Source organism: Chiloscyllium plagiosum, chromosome 15, assembly GCF_004010195.1.
Source record: "Chiloscyllium plagiosum isolate BGI_BamShark_2017 chromosome 15, ASM401019v2, whole genome shotgun sequence".
In the NCBI taxonomy this organism is placed as follows: domain Eukaryota; kingdom Metazoa; phylum Chordata; class Chondrichthyes; order Orectolobiformes; family Hemiscylliidae; genus Chiloscyllium; species Chiloscyllium plagiosum.
In genome coordinates, this window is record NC_057724.1 from 1,481,587 (window position 1) to 1,501,799 (window position 20,213).

General features: G+C 44.1%; 1 protein-coding gene across 3 annotated transcripts in view; it reads right to left on the reverse strand.

The window, feature by feature from the left end:
* Nucleotides 1-20,213, reverse strand: part of LOC122557039 (nitric oxide synthase, brain-like) — a 122,478-nt gene that overhangs the window by 78,823 nt on the left and 23,442 nt on the right. For all 3 annotated transcript variants that reach the window (XM_043704268.1, XM_043704266.1, XM_043704267.1), the window contains exons 3-7: nucleotides 6,449-6,597; nucleotides 6,059-6,221; nucleotides 3,996-4,087; nucleotides 3,725-3,866; nucleotides 2,533-2,672 (exon numbers count right to left, since the gene is read on the reverse strand). In XM_043704268.1, coding sequence (XP_043560203.1) covers nucleotides 2,533-2,672; nucleotides 3,725-3,866; nucleotides 3,996-4,087; nucleotides 6,059-6,221; nucleotides 6,449-6,597 — 686 coding nt within the window. The remainder of the gene's footprint in view (nucleotides 1-2,532; nucleotides 2,673-3,724; nucleotides 3,867-3,995; nucleotides 4,088-6,058; nucleotides 6,222-6,448; nucleotides 6,598-20,213) is intronic.

Sequence of the window (20,213 nt, forward strand, 5' to 3'; positions counted from 1 at the left end):
CTTGCTATGTAGGACTGTATCAGACTTACAGATCAATCGGACTAATGTGAAGTTCACCAAGACTATGCCAGACCTAATCCTAACTGAGGTTTGTACAGGCATAGCTGCCAGGTGTAAAATGTATGTGTATTTACCTGTACATCGTTCAGGCATCACGTTCACCTCCACTGGGTTTCAGATCTGAGTTACATCTGAGTTACATAGAACATAGAACATAGAACAATACAGCACAGAACAGGCCCTTCGGCCCACGATGTTGTGCCGAACTTCTAACCTAGATTAAGTACCCATCCATGTACCTACCCAAATGCCGCTTAAAGGTCGCCAATGATCCCGACTCTACCACTCCCACGGGCAGCGCATTCCATGCCCCCACCACTCTCTGGGTAAAGAACCCAAATTGTAGCTATTTAAAACAGTGGCTTTATTAGCATCCGAAAGGGTAGCAGTTAAGCATCACGGTCACGTGGGGTTAACGGTAATACAGATCCGATGATTCAATCATTTCCTGGTACATGCTAAGCATGCAGATACACAGATGCTGAAATTCTTTTGCCTGGCAGGTAAATGACAATGTTAAATGTCATCACTGCTGAGCTTACCATGCTGGCTATAATCATTGGGTAAAGATCTAATGGCCCAGCATTCTAAAAAGTTTTCTTTGCTCATTTGTGAGGTGTGAATGTCATTGGCCAGGTCCTTTATTGGAGGAGAAAGTGAGGTCTGCAGATGCTGGAGATCAAAGTTGAAACTTTATTGCTGGAACAGCACAGCAGGTCAGGCAGCATCCAGGGAACAGGAGATTCGACGCTTCGGGCACAGGCCCTCCACCTATCTTCGTATCATCTGCAAATTTCCTGACCCACCCTTCGACTCCCTCATCCAAGTCATTAATAAAAATTACGAACAGCAGAGGACCCAGAACTGATCCCTGCGGGACTCCACTTGTAACTGGGCTCCAGGCTGAATATTTACCATCTACCACCACTCTCTGCCTTCGACCGGTTAGCCAGTTTTCTATCCAATTGGCCAAATTTCCCTCTATCCCATGCCTCCTGACTTTCCGCATGAGTTACAACCTACATCTTGTCTACTGCAGGTCTCATAGCCACCCTTGGCTTAAAGTTCAATGCCAGTGTTAGGCTGAGGGCTCCATCAGCTTTCAAGTCTGAAACAGATCTTCATTCAGCCCCAAACAACATAGCATTGTTCATATCAGTGTAACCACCAGCTCTGGGGTTACTCAGGCCCATCTAGGCCTCACTTAGAGTCATAGAGTCATAGAGATGTACAGCATGGAAACAGACCCTTCGGTCCAACTCGTCCATGCCGACATGATATCCTAACCTAATCTAGCCCCATTTGCCAGCACTTAGTCCATATCCCTCTAAACCCTTTATATTCATATACCCATCCAGATGCATTTTAAATGCCACAAATGTACAAGCTTTACTCTGGCAGCTGATTCCATATATGCACCACCCTCTCACCCTAAACCTCTGGGTCTGGACTCCCCCACCTGCTTCACAATTTTATAAACCTCGATAAAGTCACCCTTCAGCCTCCGACGCTCCAGGGAAAGCAGCTACAGCGTATTCAGCCTCTCCCTATAGCTCAAATACTCCAGCCCTGGTAACATCCTTGTAAATCTTTTCTAAACCCTTTCAAGTTTCGCAACATCTTTCCGATAGGAAGGAGACCAGAATTGCACACAATATTCCAACAGTGGCCAAACTAATATCCTGTACAGATGCAACCTGACCTCCCAACTCCTATACTCAATGCTCTGGCCAATAAAGGAAAGTCTTCTTCACTATCCTATCTACCTGTGCCTCCACTTTCAAGGAGCTATGAACCTGCACTCCAAGGTGTCTTTGCTCAGCAATACTAGCTAGGACCTTACCATTAAGTGTATAAGTCCTGCTAAGATTTGCTTTCCCAAAATGCAGCATCTCGCATTTATCTAAATTAAACTCCATCCGCCAGTCCTCAGCTCATTGGCCCATCTGATCAAGATTCCATTGTAATCTGAGGTAACCTTCTTTGCTATCCACTACACCTCCAATTTTGGTGTCAGTGCAAACTTACTAACTATACTTCCAATGTTCACAACCAAAGCATTTATATAAATGATGAATTTATATAAATCATTTATATAAATGATCCTTGTGGCACTCCACTGGTCACAGATCTCCAGTCTGGAAAGCAACCTTCTATCACCACCTTCTGTCTTCTATCTTTGAGCCAATTCTGTATCCAAGTGGCTAATTCTTCCTGTAGTCTAAGAGCTCTAACCTTGCTAACCAGTCTCCCATGGGGAACCTTGTCGAACACCTTACTGAAGTCCAGATAGATCACATTCATGCCCTTCCCTCATCAATCCTCTTACTTACTTCTACAAAAAACTCAATCAAGTCCCCTGCTCCCGATGCTCTGCTCCAAACAGCATTTGGACAGGTGCTCAGGGAGGGCCCTACAGTTAGTCTTTTGAGTGGGCAGAGTAAAGACAAATGGACTGCAGTCTTAACTTACTGTGGGTGTTGTATGGGAACTTCCAGGATCAGTTCTGGAGGGATTTCGAAGAGCTGAGGAGTTTCACCATTTGCCTGTAAGACTAAGGGCAGCACTGTGAACCGGCTCCTCTTAGGCTTCCAACCGAGCTGCAGACAAAGCTGGAGATAGAGTGGACAAAACAGCAAAATGAGACAAAGAGCAGAGATAATGACACATGGTCAGAAGAAACAGCAGAGCTGTAGCTGCTTTCTCTCAGAGATCAGCAAACCCCCAAATCTTTCTGACCATCACGCCTTAGTTTCAGTTCCCAAGAACTGCTACAACCGCGAGCTCATTTCACCCAATTCCCATTCTGTTCAAACTGTCACAGCCCAGTCATAATTCACAAATGAAGCAGTTACAACATTTAAAAGACATTTGGACAGATAAACTGAGCCAAATGCAGCTCAGTCAAATTAGTTTAGTTTGAGAAACGTGGTCGGCATGGATAGGTTGAACAAAGGGTCTGTTTCCATGCCGTATGACTCTGTGTACTCATTGGTGCAAAACTTAATCAAAGACAGTTTACATAGTTTTAGTTGAATATAAGTAATGACTCAAAGGTGAATTTAACTCAGGACCAACTGGAGGTGTATTTCCCACTGAACTTTGAACTGCTCTGCAGCAGCGGAAACCAGACCAGGAATGCAGCAGAGAATGATTGGAAAAGCAGTGGCTTCTATGGTCAGAGGAACAGATAGGCATATGCACTGTATTGCAATCCCGAGCATCAAACAACTGTCAGGCATTTGCGTGGCCACTGATATGAATTCAAGATGACAGCCTCCTAGATGTTACGGTAAAGAGTGTTACTGAATAGCTTCAAAGGGATTTGAGGTCAGGAGGGTGTACCAAGACTTTGTCAAGGGAATTGAACAAACACCCAAACAGACAATATTTGCAAGTTGCAGAATAAAGCTGAGGGGATAAGGCAAGGTGACTTGTTATACACAGCACCAGTACGAAGAAGATGGGTTAAACGGCCTACATTGATGCTGCAACCATTCTGTGACACTATGCCCCAGGTCTACACCCAGCTTCTCAGCAGATGTTCTGGAGTCTGAATTCAAACAGGAATCAAGAAAAGCCCAACATTTTGAATTTGTTGGAAAGCGTGTGTTTGATCTTTGGTAGGAGGCACCACAAGAAGTGACATTTTGTACATCATTACCTCAGTGAACTCAACACTGGCACCATCTCCCATGATTGTACCATCTTCCTGAGTGAACCCTGCATACCGAATGTATTGACTGTTCCATATTCGAAAGTCCCTGTTTCCATCTGAGCGCTGAGGGAAGATTGTGATGGCAGATCTATAACAGAGAGTTCAATATAGCAGGTTCAACTAACAGCAATTGGAGAAAAGAAGGTGTTATGTTTTCTACTTGTCTCTGAGAATCTTCATTCTGGCTCTGGATATAAAGTGGAGGAGGTCACATTACCTGATATTTCCCTTATTAGTCGAATATTTGATGTGATTGCAGATGTAGGTGAACATCTCTTCCACTGTATTGCAATCTTGAGCATCAAACAACTGTCAGCAAAGAATAAAAACTGAAATCAGCATGAAAGTGAACAAGTGCAATAAGCAGTAGGGGGAGAGGGAGTCAGATAGAATACGAAGGAGACATAGAGAAAGACAGAGAGGCAGAGATAAGCTATAAATCATTGAAAAGAAAAGATGAGTCAGATCCATGCATAGCTCCCTGTATCACAGAGATACAGATATTTTGCAAAGTAGTGCCTGACCATGATTGAAGCCCAGATGGATAATGGAGACTGCCATGCTGGGGTCCCCTGACTGACAGGTGCCCTATGGGCTTCACCAATTTGATTAGATATTCAGACAAGATGCAGGTTGCTTGGTATGAATGCTGCTGCCACCTGATGCAAGTGGTAGGTTGACAAAACACAATGATGTCTAAGTGGTATATGCCCTTGACTGAGTATTGTCATACAACTGCATTTCCTGACTATGCAAATTGTCACTGCAGGGCAAGGCAGGGCAAGGGATGCATGTTGTTGCCAATTTGGTAGGTGATTACCTACTGGGAGCACAATGGATCAGCCCTGGAATGTAGCTTAGTGGACTCTGCGACTGGGTACTTGTCCCTTTGCAGTAACTACATTGTTGGTTGCCAATGAATCCAGTTAGAGAAGTCTCAGTCTAAAGGGTACACTGCCAGTGCAATGATGAGATAGTGGCAATGGCACCCAAAATTCAGGGTGCTCATATCCATATTGTAATGACATGTATGGCTTCTGCTTGTGGATAATAACCTACTGTGCATATTGAACATGGGAGAGATGGTGGATATTCGGAGCAAATATTAAGATGACTTAACGAGCACTCACTCTGGTTTCTCTGTCAGTTTTTCCTGAAGACAAATTGGTTCAGTGAGTTTTGTAAAATCATAAGCAGAGTTCATGAGGTGAGCAGGGCCATTAACTCATCTCAGACCTAAATGGCCTACCCCATATCCTTAGACAGTGACCTCTGGTTCTGAACTACTAGCCATCGGAAACATCCTTACTGCATTTACCCTGTCTAGTCCTGTTAGATTTTCATAGGTTTCTATGACATCCTTATTCATTCTTCTAAACTCCGGTGAATATAGTCCGAGCTGACCCAATCTCTCCTTAGGCGTCAATCCAGCCATCTTATATCTGGTAAACCTTTGCTGCAGTTGGTCCACAGCCAGAACATCTTTCCTCAGATAAGAAGAGCAAAACTGTACACAATACTCCAGGTGTGGTCTCCCCAAGCCCTATACAATACAGTAAGACATCCCTGGTACTGCACGCCATGCCTCCTATTATGAATTTCTTCTTGACTGCCTGATGCCACTACAAACTTACTTTGATAGGCCTCACTGGACTACTCATTCTTACACACATTTCACTGTAGCCCCTCATGTCACTCAGATCCAGGTAAGCTGCCACCCTTTGTCTCCACCAACAGATTGTGTGCCATCTATAAAATGGATGGAGCCAATATAAAGTTAACATAAACTCCTTGTATACATCAAAGGAGAAAAATTGTATGATTGAAAGAAAGAGCCGGGGATTGTGACTGATTGAATAGATCTCTCAAAGACCATGGACTTGATGGGCTCAATGCCTTCATTGATGTGGTATCATTTTCATTGCAGTAGCAGAATAAACCTGTCCCATTGAGGCAAAACCAATTGTGACACAGCATGGCCAACAGTGAGACAGTCAGGGAGAGTGTGGAGGCAGAAAGAGAGTGAGAGAATTACAGTCTGAAAGAGGCAAATATGAACAGAGAAGGAAAACAGAAAACGAAAGAGAGACAGTTGGAAATCTAAGAGAATCCAGGATTGAGAGCAAAATGAAGAAAGAGAGGGAGTGTATGCAAGACAAAGGTAAGTATCATTGAGAGAAAAAGAAACATGTTACACAAAAAAATGATACAGCGAGATAAAGACAGTGTAAGAGAAAGGGAAAGAGACAGAGGCTGGGGGAGAGGGAGTGGCACTCTCACCTGTAAGCGACTCCATTGTATTCGGCCCACACACCGCGCTGCATTCCTCCAGGCCAGCTTTGCCCCGAAGATCAGCTCATTCGGGGTGAGTTGATAAGTACCGGTCATGTCTATCTCCCTCTGTAGCTCCATTAAGCGTTGACTGTGTGCTGGCGTTCCTGCTCTGTGACAGAGAATGGCAGAGCCCAGCTTAGTTTTTGAACATTGAGCAGGTAGCTGAAATATCTCCTACACACTCTCCTCAGTCAAAATACCCTTCAATCCCACGCACTTTCTGCCTGAGTATAGCCAACCCGCACTCAAGCACAAAACTGTCTCTGCTGAGACCCATCTTCACCCAACCCTTCTGAGCTTGGGCTCTGACGCACACTCCACTATTATTTGATGTACCTTTTCATGGTTGTGTAGTACTGTTCGAGGAAATGTGTCGCTCGGTGCAGCAGTTGTTCCTTGGACTGGGTTGGAGCTTCAGGCTTGTGCACAAGCTCTTTGGGGAACATGACAGAGCCCAGGCACCGTGACTCTGAACATGGGGTCGGCTGGAGGAAAGCAGACAACAATAAATGGTCACAAGCCAAACACACTCACCATTAACACTCTACCTGACTGAGAGAACTTGGAAGTTAGAGCATCCTCAGGGTGAGGAAAGGATGGACAGACAATTGGCATAGAGGTCGTTGTTGAAAAGTGCAGCTGACAAGAGGTTTGGTCAGGTGGATAGAAGGGATACTGGGGGGGTGAGAGAGGAGTGTCCAGAGGCTGGAGTCTGGCATTATTGTACTGCGAAAGAAAATTTACTGTAGTAAGGAAAATATTAATAGTATTTAAGCAATCTCTTACTATGCCTTCATCTTGCCACAAGGCAGAAAAGAGAGAGCAAGATCATATGATGTTACATCACTTCCTACAAAGAGGTTTACCGTGACTTCACATATCGGAGTGAGGAATTACTCATTATACTACATCTTGCCTCAACTCCTGTCCCCATTATACTACAAATTCTGCCAAAGCTGATCTGTATGAACTTCAGTCAGGTGTTCAATAGGTTCCTTGTGATACACTGGTTAGCAAGGTTAAATCAGATGGAATACAGAGGGAATTAGCCATTTGGATACAGAACTGGCTTAAAGGTAAAGGTAGTGGTGCAGGGTTGCTTTTCAGACTGGAAGCCTGAGGCCAACAGTGTGCCCTAAGGATCGGTTCTGGGTCCACTGCTTTTCGCCATTGAAGTAAATGATTTGGACATTGATCATGGAGGAATGGTTAGGAAGTTTGCAGATGACCCCAAATTGGAGGCTTGGTGGACAGCAACAAAGGTTACCTCAATGTACATCAGGACCTTGATAAGATGAGCTGAGGAGTGGCAGATGGAGTTTAATTTAGATAACTGTGAGGTGCTGCATTTTGGAAAGGCAAATCAGGGCAGGACTTACACACTTAATGGTAAGGTTCTGTGGACTGTTTCTGAATAAAGATCTTGGAGTGTGGGTTCATAGTTCTTTGAATTTGAACTACCAGATACACAGGATAGTGAAGAAGGCTTTCAGTAAGCTTACCTTCATGTGTCAGTGCACTGAGTATAGGAATTGGAAGGTCATGTTGTGGCTGTAGAGGACATGAGTTAGATCATTTTTGGAATGGTGTATTCAAATCTGGTCCCTCTGTTATAGGAAAGTTCTTGTAAAGCTTGACAGGGTTCAGAAAAAAATTACAGGGATGTTGCCTTGGTTGGAGGTTTGATCTATAGGGAGATGCTGAATAGGCTGGGGCTATTTTCCCTGGAGTGTCAGAGGCTAAGGGGTTACCTTATAGAGGTTTATAACATCATAAGGGAAATGGATCGGGTGAATAGCCAAGGTTTTTTTCCCCAGGGTGGGGTGGTCCAAAACTAGACAGCATAGGTTTAAGGTGAGAGGGGAAAATTCAAAAGGGGCAACGTTTTATATGGAGGGTGGTGCACGTATGGGATGAGCTGTCAGAGGAAGTGGTGGAAGCTGGTACAATTACAACATTTAAAAAGCATCTGAATGGGTACTTGAATAGGAAGAGTTTAGAGGGTAATGGGCCAAGTGCTGGCAAATGGGACGAGAATAATTTAGGATCTGTTCAGCATGGACCAAAGGTTCTGTTTCCATGCTGTACATCTCTATGACTCTATGATATAAACTACATCAGCTGAACTTTCCTCATCCACACACACATCATATTTTGAAGATTTAAAATCTGTGTCAGAGCCCCAGCAATTCCCTGCCTCGCCTCACACTGCAGCCTGAGCCAAGGGATTGGCCTGTTTTTAACTCTGACAGATCCTCTAACGCCTCCCCATTCCCTAAGTCAAACTGTGCAAGTTCCTCACAGTCTATGTTCTCTTTTTCCCAGAATGACTACCAAAGCAAAGTATTTATTCAACCCCTTCCAAAATCCTGCAGTTGAACAAAGAGTTGTCTCCCTGGTCCCTAATAGGCCCTACGTTTTCCCTGGGTTAACCTCTTCCTTTTAATATTTATAAAATAACCTAGGATTCTTTGTCCTTTTTCATGCCCCTTTTTGTTTAATTTTCCAACTGCTTCCTTAAATTCCCTCCTTCACTTTCTGTATTCCTTGAGGGCCACAACTGAATTGTTCCCTTTGGTCTTGTTAAAGGCCCTACTCTTCTGCCATATCCAATCGTGAATTGTCCCAGACATCAAGAGTTCTCTGGACTTATTGCTCCCGCATTTCCCTCTTAAGAGTACATGTTGAACCTGCACTCTCCTCAGCTCGTTTTCAAATGCTTCCCACATGGCTCCGCAGGAGACTTACAATGCAACAGGCTGTTCCCAGTCTACTGAGGGCAGATCCTACCTTGTTTTAATGAAATCTGCCTTCACACAATCCAAAGCTGTCTTTGGCAGGCCATCATTTTCCTTCCTGCAAAAATGCTCCCCCACTGCCATGCTGAACACTTGTCCAGTTTCTTTCCCCAGAACCAGATCCAGCACTGTGCAGTTCCTACTTGCACTTTGTACATATTGACACAAAAACTCCCCTGGATACATTTCAAGAAATCTGCTCCTTCTTGACCGTTAACATAACTATCCCAATTTATGTTAGGAGAATGGAAATCCCCTTGTATAATTATTACTCTTACACACCGAGAACATAGAATATAGAACTGTAGAGCACAGGAACAGGCCCTTCAGCCCACGATTTTGTGCCAAATGTTGCATCAGAATAAAAGGATTTGAAGAGATCGGACTTATGACTATTTAGAAATCATAGCTTGATTAAAGATAGTCAACATGGCTTTCTGAAGAGGAGGTCATGCCTCACAAGCCTTATTGAGTTCTTTGAGGTTGTGACGAGACAAGTTGATAAATTGTTTTGGTGTATATGGGTTTCAGTAAGGCATTTGATAAGGATCCCTATGGTAGGTTCATTCAGAAAGTTAGGAGGTACAGGATACAGGAAAATTTGGCTGTCTATATACAGAATTGGCTGACAAAAAGAAGACAGCAAGTGGTAGTGGATGAAAAGTATTCTGCCTGGAGATCAGTGACCAATGGTGTCCCGCAGGGATCTGTTTGTGAGCCTCTGTGTTTTGTGGGTTTTATGAATGACTTTGATAAAGAAGTGGAAGGATGGGTTAGTAAGTTTTCCGTGACATAAAGGTTGTAGATAGTCTCGAAGGCTGTCGCAGGCTACAACAAGACATTGACTGGATGCAGAGCTGGGCTGAGTGGCAGATGGAGTTCAGCCTGGATAAATGTGAAATGTTTAATTTTGGAAGGTCGAATTTGAATGCTGAATACAGGGTTAAAGTTAAGATTCTTGGCAGGGTGGAGGAACAGCGGATCTTGGGGTCCTGTACATAGATCCCTCAAAGTTGCCACTCAATTTGATAGGGTTGTTAAGAAGGCATGTGGTGTTTTGGCTTTTATTAACGGGGAATTGAGTTTAAGAGCCAAGAGGTTTTGCTGCAGCTCTATAAAAACCTGGTTAGACCACACTTGGAATATTGTATCCAGTTCTTATCACCTCATTATGGGAAGGATGTAGATACATGGAAGAGGGTGCAGAGGAGATTTACCAGGATGCTGCCTGGATTGGAGGGCTTGTCTTATGAAGAGACGTTGAGTGAGCTGGGGCTTTTCGCACTGGAGAGAAGAGAGAACAGAGGTGACTTGATAGAGGTGTACAAGATAATGAGAGGCACAGATAGTACAGATAGCCAGAGATTTTTCTCCAGGGCAGAAATGGCTGTCACGGGGGATCATAAATTTAAGGTGATTGGAGGAAGGTTCGGGGAAATGTCAGAGATAGGTTCTTTACACAGAGAGTGGTGGATCCATGGAATGCACTGCCAGCAGTGGTAGTAGATTCAGAGACATTGGGGACATTTAAGAGACTGCTGGACAAGCGCATGGACAGCAGTAAATTGAGGGGTGTGTAGGTTAGGCTGATCTTAGATTAAAATAAATGGTCAGCACAACTTCATGGACTGAAGGGCCTGTACTATGCTGTACTGATCTACGTTCTATGTTCTAAACTAATCCTTTCTGCCTGGCCTTGATCCATATCCCTTCAGTCCTTTCATATTCATGTGCTTATCTAAAAGTCTTTTAAATGCCCCTATCGTATCTGCCTCCACTAGTGGAATTCCAGACTCCTGCCACTCTCTGTGTAAAATACTTGTCCTTCACATCTCCTGTGAACTTTCCCCATCTCACCTTAGTGTTAGAAATTTTAACTCTGGACTAAAGATTCCAACCTTCAACCCTACCTATGCATCTCATAATTTTATCGACTTCTAGTAAGTGTCCCTGCTGCCTCTGCCACTGCTGAGAAAATAACCCCAGTTTTTCTAACCTCTCCTAATAGCTCATTCCCTCTAATCCAGGTAGCATTTTGGTAAACATCTTCTGCACCCTCTCCAAAGCCTCCATATCCTTCCTTATCGTGACCAGAATTGAACACAGTACTCTCGGTGTGGCCTAACCAAAGTCTTACAAAGCTGCAACACCTTGCACTCTAATCCTCGACCAATAAAAACAAGCTTGCTATACACCTTCTTTGCCACCCTATCTACTTGCGTGGCCACTTCCAGGGAGCTATGGATTTGCACCTCAAGATATCTCTGTACATCAATGTTGTTCAGGGTCCTGCCATTAACTGTATACTTTCCTTAATATTTGATCTCCCAAAATGCAGCACCTCATACTTACCTGGATTAAACTCCATCTGCCATGTCTCTGCCCATATCTGCAATTGATCTATATCTTGTAGTATTTTTTAACAAGCTTCTACACCATCCACAATTCCATCAATCTTTGTACCGTCTGCTAACTTACTAACCTACCCATCCTCATTTTCATTCTAATCATTTGTGTATATCATAAACAGCGGAGGTCCTCATATGGATTCCTGCAAAACACCGCTAGTCACAAAACTCCAGCCAGAAAAATACCCTTACACCAATATCCTCTGCCTTCTATGGGCAAGCCAATTCTGAATCCACGTTGCCAAGTCACCCTGGATCCTATGTATCTTAATGTTCTGGATGAGCCTACCAGGAGGGACCCTACCAAAAGCCTTGCTAAAATCCATGTAGACAACATTCACTGCTCTACCATCATCAATCATCTTCATCACCTCCTGGAAAAATTCAATCAACTTATTAAGACATGATCTACACTGCACAAAGCCCACACTGACTGTCCCTAATCAGGCCATACTTTTCCAAATGCACGTAAATCCTATCCTTAAGAATTCTCTCTAACAGCTTCCCAAACACTGATGTGAGACTTTCCAGTCTATACTCTCCTGGATTATTCCTATTTCCCTTCTTGAACAGAGGAACAAGTTCCCTCCTGTGTCCTTGAGTGGTCCTATCTTCTCCCTAGTTGTTCTTTTGTTTTTAATGTATCTGTAGGATGCCTTTGGATTCTCTTTAACCCTACTGGCTGAGGTAATTTCATGGCCCCTTCTTGCTCTATTAACTCCCTGCTTGAGTTCTTTCCTATTTTCTTTATATTCGTAACGTGGCCTGTTGATTTTATCTACTAAATTTTATACATGCTTCTTTTAAGTTTTGACTAAATTCGCAACCTCCCTCATTATTCAAGGTGTCTTTTATTTTGCCATCCTATTCCTTCCTCCTGAACGCTGATCAGTAGGTCTTTAAACAACTCCCACACTTCAATTGTGAACTTGCCTAATAACAGCTGCTCCAAATTAACACTCCCTAGCTCTTGTCTATTACTGATGCAATTTGCCCTCCCCCAATTTGGTACCCTCCCACACTTATCCTTATTCTTAGCTATCTGAATACTTGTGGAATTGTGATCACTGTTTCTAAAGTGCTCTCCCACAGAAAGGTCAGTCATCTGGCCAGGCTCATTAGCCAGTACAAGGTCCAGTGTGGCCTTTAGTTGAAACATCCACGTACTGTTTCAAGAAACCTGCTTGAATGCACTTAACAAATTTTGCCCCATCTGAGCCTTTTGCTCGGAGGGAGTTCCAGTCATTATTCAGGAAGTTAAAGGCTCACTATGACGACTCTGTTTTTATTGCATCTTTCCATAACCTGCATAGATATTTGTTCCTGAATGTCTTGATGGCTGTTGGCAGGCCTATAGTGATTACACCAATCTTGATTTGGAGATGCCGGTGTTGAACTGGGGTGTACAAAGTTAAAAATCACACAACACCAGGTTTATAGTCCAACAGGTTTAATTGGAAGCACACTAGCTTTCGGAGCGACACTCCTTCATCGGGTGATAGTGGAGGGCTCGATCGTAACACAGAATTTAGAGCAAAAATTTACAGTGTGATGTAACTGAAATTATACATTGAAAAATTGATTGTCTGTTAAGCCTTTCATCTCTTACAATACAGTGATAGTTTCACTTCTTTCATGTGTAAATCACAAAACCTTTTTTTTAAAGTTGCATTCTCGGGTTAGCTGTTAACAATGGTGATAGCTAGACAATATGTTGAAGGTGTTAGCCCCCTGTGTTCTCTGTCTATGACCTGATGTTTAGATTGATTCTAATCTAAAAAGTGAGATAACAGAGTTTTACATAAATTCATGAAGTTTTTGAGCTCAGAGTTCTACATGAATGTATGCAGTTTTTGAGCAAAGTACAATGTACAAGTACAAATGTACAAGTACAAATTCACCCCACAAAATATTTGTGTGCATGTGTATCTTTGTCTGTGTGTGTGTGTGTCTGTCTGGGCTGGGGGTTGTGAGTGTGAGAAAGTGTGTGTATGTGTGTGTGTGTGTAGTGAGTGCAGAGTGTCTTAAGTCTGTGAGGGGATGCATGTGTGAGTGTGGGAGTGTGTGTGTCTATAAGGATGTGTGTGGGTGTCTGTGTGCGCGTCTGTGTGTACCTGTGTCCATGTGTATGTGAGAGTGTGTGTGTGTAGGAATATGTGTGTGTATGTAGTGCAACCCCTACCCCAGACAGACATACACACACAGACAGACAAAGAACAGCCAGGGAATTCGACAAGCAACATGAATTCGACTGGGACAACACTACCATTATAGGGCAAGCCAAACAAAGAACAGCCAGGGAATTCCTAGAAGCATGGCACTCATCCACAAACTCCATCAACAAACACATCGACCTGGACCCAATATACCAGCCACTACAGCGGACAGCTGAAACTGACAACCGGAAGCGGCAGGGACAGGCCACTATAAATGCCGGAGGAAACACCACAGAAGCGCTTCACAGGAGGCTCCCAAGCACTGAGGATGTCACCTGGACAGGGGACGAAACGTTTGCAACAAAAACTTCCAGCTCGGCGAACAGAACCACAACAACGAGCACCCGACCTACAAATCTTCACCCAAACTTTGAAAATCATCATTTTCTCATTTGATCAAGCCTCGAAGCTCATCTGCCTTACCTACAACACGCCTTGTGGTGAAATAAATGCACTTCAGCCTATTAGTACCATTGTGTTCATTTACCTGTCTCTGCCTTCTTGATTTACTGGTCCTAACATATACCTTCCCCTCAATCTTTCTACTTGCTGAACTGCTGCTGTCATTCCCAGTCCTCTGCCACTCTTGTAGCACTAGTAAACATCCCTGCAAGGATATTGGTTCCCCTCCAGCTTAGGTGCAAACCATCCTTCTTGAACAGGTCACCCCTGCCCCAGAAGAGGTCCCAATGTTCCAAGAACCTGAAACCCTGTCCCTGTATCAGCTCCTTAGCAATGCATTCATTACCTTTTTGTCCCTTCTCTCACTAGCACATGGGGCTGGCGGTAACCAGAGATTACTGCCCTTGAGGTCCTGCTTTTCAGCCTCATTCCTAACTCCCTGTACTCACTCCGCAGGACCTCATCTCCCTTTCTATCTACAATGTAGGTACCAATGTTCACAATGACCTTTGGCTGTTCACCCTCCCGCTTAAGAATTTATGCAACCACTCAGAGATATCCTTCACTCTGGCACAAGGGAGACAACACACCATCCTGGAGTCTCCAACGCAGTCCCAGAAATGTCTAGCCAGTGAGTCTCCGACTATAATCACTCATTTGGATTTTGCTCGACCCTGCTCGACTGTGGGGCAAGTTGTGGTGCCACAGGCCTCGCTGCTGCTGTTATACTCTCCTGATAGGCTATTCCCCACAACTTTATTCAAAACTGTATGCCTGTTAGAAAGGGGAATAGCATCGGAGACTCCTGCAGTACCTGCCTGTCCATCCTGGTGGTCACCCTTTGTGAACTATCTACATATTTGCTCCTCTATTTCCTGCTGACTTTTTGAGGGCCTGTAAGACATTCCAGAAAAGTAGCTGCCCCCTTAGCATTCCTACGTTCTACCCCCAAAAACCTCATTTTAGGGTCCTTCCAAGATATTTTGCTCCTTCTTGCAATAATTGACTCCTTAATTAATAGCACTAGATCAGCACCCTTTTTGCACCCTCCTCTGTTTCGTCTAAAGATCCTATACTCTGGAATATTGAGTTGCCAGTGCAGCCCTTCCCTCAATCATGTTTCTGTGACGGCAACAATATCATACTCCCATGTGTTGATCCACACTATTACCTATTAAACTTCTAGTATTAAAGTGAAGACCTTCCAGCCTTACCGTACTCTCTTGACACTCGACATAGATTAACTCATTCTGACTTCCTTCCTTTGCTGCAGCATGCTGTGTTTCAGCTTGATTAATATTCTATGTCACTTACTCTTGCCTAGACTAAGTTAAACTCTTCCCAACAGCACTAATAAATCAATTTGTGAGAAACTTAGTCCCAATGTGGTGCAGGTGCAGGCCATCCCATTAGTACATGTTCCACCTTGCCCAAAAAAACAGTCTCAGTTATCCAAGAATCTAAAACTCTTCCTTTTGCACCAACTCTTCAGCCATGTATTCATCTGTCCTATTTTTCTATTTCTAAACTTGCTAGCATGTGACACCGGGAGTAATCTAGAGATTGTAACCATTGAGGTTCTGCTTTTTAATCTACTGCCTAACTCCCTGAATTCTTGATGTCTTTCTTCACTTTGCCCATATCATTAGAAACAACACAACCTCTAACTCATCACCATTCAGGATGTCCTGCAGCCATTCAGTGGCATCCCTGACCCTGGCACCATCCTGGAGTCACATCTTCGGCTGCAGAAATGCTTGTCTGCTCCCCTGTCTAAGGAATCCCCTATCACTATTGCCCTTCTTTTCTTCTTGTTAGTTATCCTTTAAGACAGCACTCTCTCACTTGAGCACATTATTCAGCAGACTCTGTCAATAACACAAATGTTAGAGTTTGAGTATAGCTAAAAATGACACTTTTAGTTAAAGCATTTCATCTTGCACTCAGGGTGAGAACAAAGGACTATACAGCACAAAACAGGCCCTTCCACTGTTACTCTCTGTCTTCTATGATTAAGTCTGTTCTGTATCCATCTTACCAGCTGACCACGGATTTCATGTGACTTCACCTTTTGTATCAGCCTGCAATGAGGGACCTTGTCAAAGGCCTTGCTGAGGTTTATACCCTGCCCTCATCAGTTATCTTTGTCACTTCCTCAAAAAACTCAATCAATTTTGTGAGACATGACCTTCCCCACACAAAGCAATGCTGCCTAATCTAACAAGTCCATTGTTTTCCAAACGTGTGTAAATCCTAACTCTAAGAATCTTCTCCAATAATGTTCCTACTACAAACATAAGGCTTGCTGGCCTATAAATTTCCGGATTGTCCCTGTTGCCTTTCTTAAATAAAGAAACAACATTCGCTGTTCTCCAGTCCTCTCTGACCTCTATAAAGCAGATACAAAGATTTTGTACAAGGCCTCAGACGCCATCTGCCTCCCTCAGCATTCTGGGATAGATCCCATCAGGTCCTGAGGATTTATCTACCTTAATGCTATTTTAAAACACCACACCTCCTTCTCTTATACATTGATGTGCCCAAGAATATTAACGTATCTCTCCCAAGACTCACCAGCCACCATGTCCAGTCTCCTTCATGAATACCAATGCAAATAATTAATTAACGACCGCATCCACTTCTTCTGGATCCACATATTAAATTCCCTCCTTTGTCCTTGAATTGACCTATCCTTTTTTTAACTACCTGCTTGCTCCCTCTTGTATGTGTAAAATAGCTTGGGATTTCCCACAGTAGACAAACAGGAAGCTGGACGAACACAGCAAGCCAAGCAGCATCAGGAGGTAGAGAAGTCACCGTTTTGGGTATAACCCTTCTTCAGACTTCTGATGTTGCCTGGCTTGTTATGTTCTTCCTGTTTGTCTGCTTTGTATTCCAGCATCTGCACTTTTGTTGTCTCTAATCTGGGATTTTCCATAATCCTATTTGCCATAGCCCCTTTAAGCTCTTCAAATTCCTTGTTTGATTTCTTTCCTGCTACCTTTGTATTTTTTGAGGGCTCTGGTCTGTCTTCAGTTTCTCAAACCTTATATATGCTTCCTGTTTACTTTTGATTAAGATCTTAATTTCTTTTCATCAAAGTTTCCTGAATCTTGCCATTGTTATCTTCCATTTTCACAGGAACATGCTAAATAATTAGCCTACAAAAGATGTGAATTTACCCTCATACAGCCACCCCAAATCTATATTTCCGTTTCCTTCTCATATTATTGTAGCTAGCTATCCGCTAACTTCCACCCGAGGACTACTCTTATCCTTTTCCATAAGTAACTTAAAATTTACAGAATTATATTCACTGTTCTTCCCCCACTGAAATTTCAAGCACAGGGCTGGACTCATTCCCCAATTCTAGGTCTAGCATGGCCCCTTCCCTTGTTGGTCTATCATGGCCCCCTTCGTTTGTTTCAAAAAAACTGTTCTGGACACACCTAACAAATTGTCCCTCATCCAAGGTCTTGCATTAAACAAGACTTAATCAGTGTAGGGACTGACTACACTCTCCAAAGTATAGACCACCACATCAACACTGTTGTTTTTACATTTTCCCATAATCTGTCCACATATCTGTTCTCTCTCACCTGCCAGTTGTTGGGAGGCTTGCAGTACAATCCTGTCAAAATGATTGTACCCTTCCTGTTCCCGAGCTTATGCAGAACTAGAGGGCATAGGTTTAGGGTGAGAGGGGAAAGATGTAAAAGAGACTTAAGAGGCAATTTTTTCAGGCATACTGAGGTCTACCCACAGCTTGATGCAGTCACACACGGTGGTCAACAAGGTAAGTGCATACTTCACCTTGCCCCCTCCATATCAAGCGTTCTGTGCATGGAGTCCAGTCAACATCCATTTTAGACCTCCAGATAAAATGGAAAATGGCTTGGGTGACTGAAACAACACAGTTTGGGGGATGGGCCAGACCTGCACCACATACAACAGAGAGAGTATGTCACACCCAATGACCACGGTTTTACCCGCAATGGAGAGGGAGTGGTGCTGTCAAAAGACCAGATTTTGCTTCACTTTAGCAATGTGCTCCTCTCAAGGTTTTACATACCTCTCCGAACCACATTCCCAACAGGTAATCTGTCCTGACAGTGAAGGGGATGAAGGATCGGTCGGTCAGTTCCTAAAGAACATGGTCTCGCTCTTGCCTCAATTTACCTGGCTCCCAAGGGCCAGTTTGAACTGTCCGCGTATAGACAGCAGATCTGAGCAGAAAACGGCAACATCATCCACATATAGATGGTAGTTTGACCTGCAGGTCTCCATTGCCTTGAATAGTAACCCCTCTCAGGCCCGCATCTTTCCTGATAGATTCAGCAAAGGGCTCTGTACAACACACAAACAAGGCAGGAGAGAGTGAGCAGCCATGCCTGACTCCAGATCTGATCAGTAATCTTTCTGATTCCCATCTATTAATTCAGGCTGCACGAATGATGTACAGATTCCCTCACCAAAGACCACTTTGGACAGCTTGTCCCACATGTACATGTGCAATTGCCTGTCAAAGGCCTTCTCCTGGTCCAGGCTGATAAGGCAGGTGCCCACCCCTCGTGCTGCATGGAGGTGATCATATCTTTGAGGAGTGGAGGCTCTTAGAGCTCGTCCTGCCTGGTACAGCATTAATTTGGTTGGGGTGAATAATGGATCCCAGAGCAGACCTGACACTGGAGATGACCTTAGATTGGATTTTGTAGTCTGCAGTCATCAATGAGATTGGTTACCAGTTTCTAATTTCCTCTCTCTCTCCCTTCCGCTTGAAGATAAGCGTGGTGATACTTTTCCTAATGGATCAGCACAAGGTACCTGAAAGAAGCATACTTTCATACACCTTCAGTAGGTCCTGGACAATCATGATCCACAGAGTCAAATACAACTTGGCTGGTAAGCTGCTCCTTCCAGGAGTTTTATTCTTTTCTAAAGACTCGAAGGCCTTCATCAACCTCATCAGAGGCTGGTCCAGCCTCTCCCAAATGTAGGATCTCCATGAGGGAGGACAGAGATGACTGGGAGGCCGCGCTGTCTGGGGGCTTCATGCCATATAGACTGGCATCATAGAATTTGCTGATCCTCAGTACTTCAGGCTGAGACAATGTTACTGAGCTATCTTCTTCCTTCAGACTGCTGAGCTCTCCCTGTGCACTTTCTCGAAGATGAAATGTGAGGACGCCTCAATTGGCTCGACGGTTCAGACCCAGCGCCAGAAGATTATCTTGGAAGCCTCTGAGGCAAAGAGCGAGGCTTGCTGGCTCTTCACCTGCTGAAAATTCTCTGTAACATTGACACAATCTCCTGCAGCATGAGTAGGAAAAATGACATGATTTTCTGGCGTTTGGACAATTTTCCCACCACTTTCTCATCTTCTGAACACTGCTGAAGATAAAGAACCTCTTGATGTTCCCGTGATTGCATCTCATGAGTCTGCTGGACACTGAAAGGGGGGATTCACAGTTCTCCAACCTGTATAATCCTTTTTGAGCTCCTGAATGGTTTCTGCAGTGAACAGTTTCACGTTCAGCTTCCACATTCCCTTGCCAAGTTGTCCTGTAGGCATTAGTCAGCCAACAGGAAGGAGTGGTCAGAGGAGGACACTAGTTTGAATGTGTATTACGCAAACAGGAAACCTATCCTTGACTGGGTACACACGTCTGGCCCCAGCCAGGTGTATCTATGCTGCGCTAATCTGCAGAGGTGCTGAAGGCGACGTACAGCTTGGCGATTTTAACTGTTTCCATCAGGAATCAAGACATGGTGTCCAGTTCGCTCCAGCCCCTCCAGCTCATCCGTTCTCATTGATGATGCAGTTGAAATCTCTGGCCAGAATAACCTGCCTGGACGTAGCCAACAGCTCCCCCTGCTGCTGGTTACATCCAGGCAGGTTATTCTGACCAGAGACTTCAACTGTATCATCAATGCGAATGGATGGTCTGGAGGGTCTGAGAGGAGGGGGAGCTGCTGCAGAAAAAACAGCCGCTCACTCCTTGCCAGAGTGTACCCATTAAATAGTCTCAGGGAGCATTTCTGTACGTACTGTCTGATATTGAGAGTGCAGTGCTAGAAAAGCACAGCTGGTCAGGCAGTATCCAAGGAGCAGGAGAATCAATGTTTCAGGCATAGGCCCTTCATCAGCAAGGGGACTTGTGGGCCGAGGGCTGAGAGATAAATGGGAAGGTGGTGGGGCTGAGGGAAGATAGCTGTGAGTGCAATAGGTAGATGAAGGCGGGGGAGAATATGATGGGTCAGACAGGGAGTGGAGCAG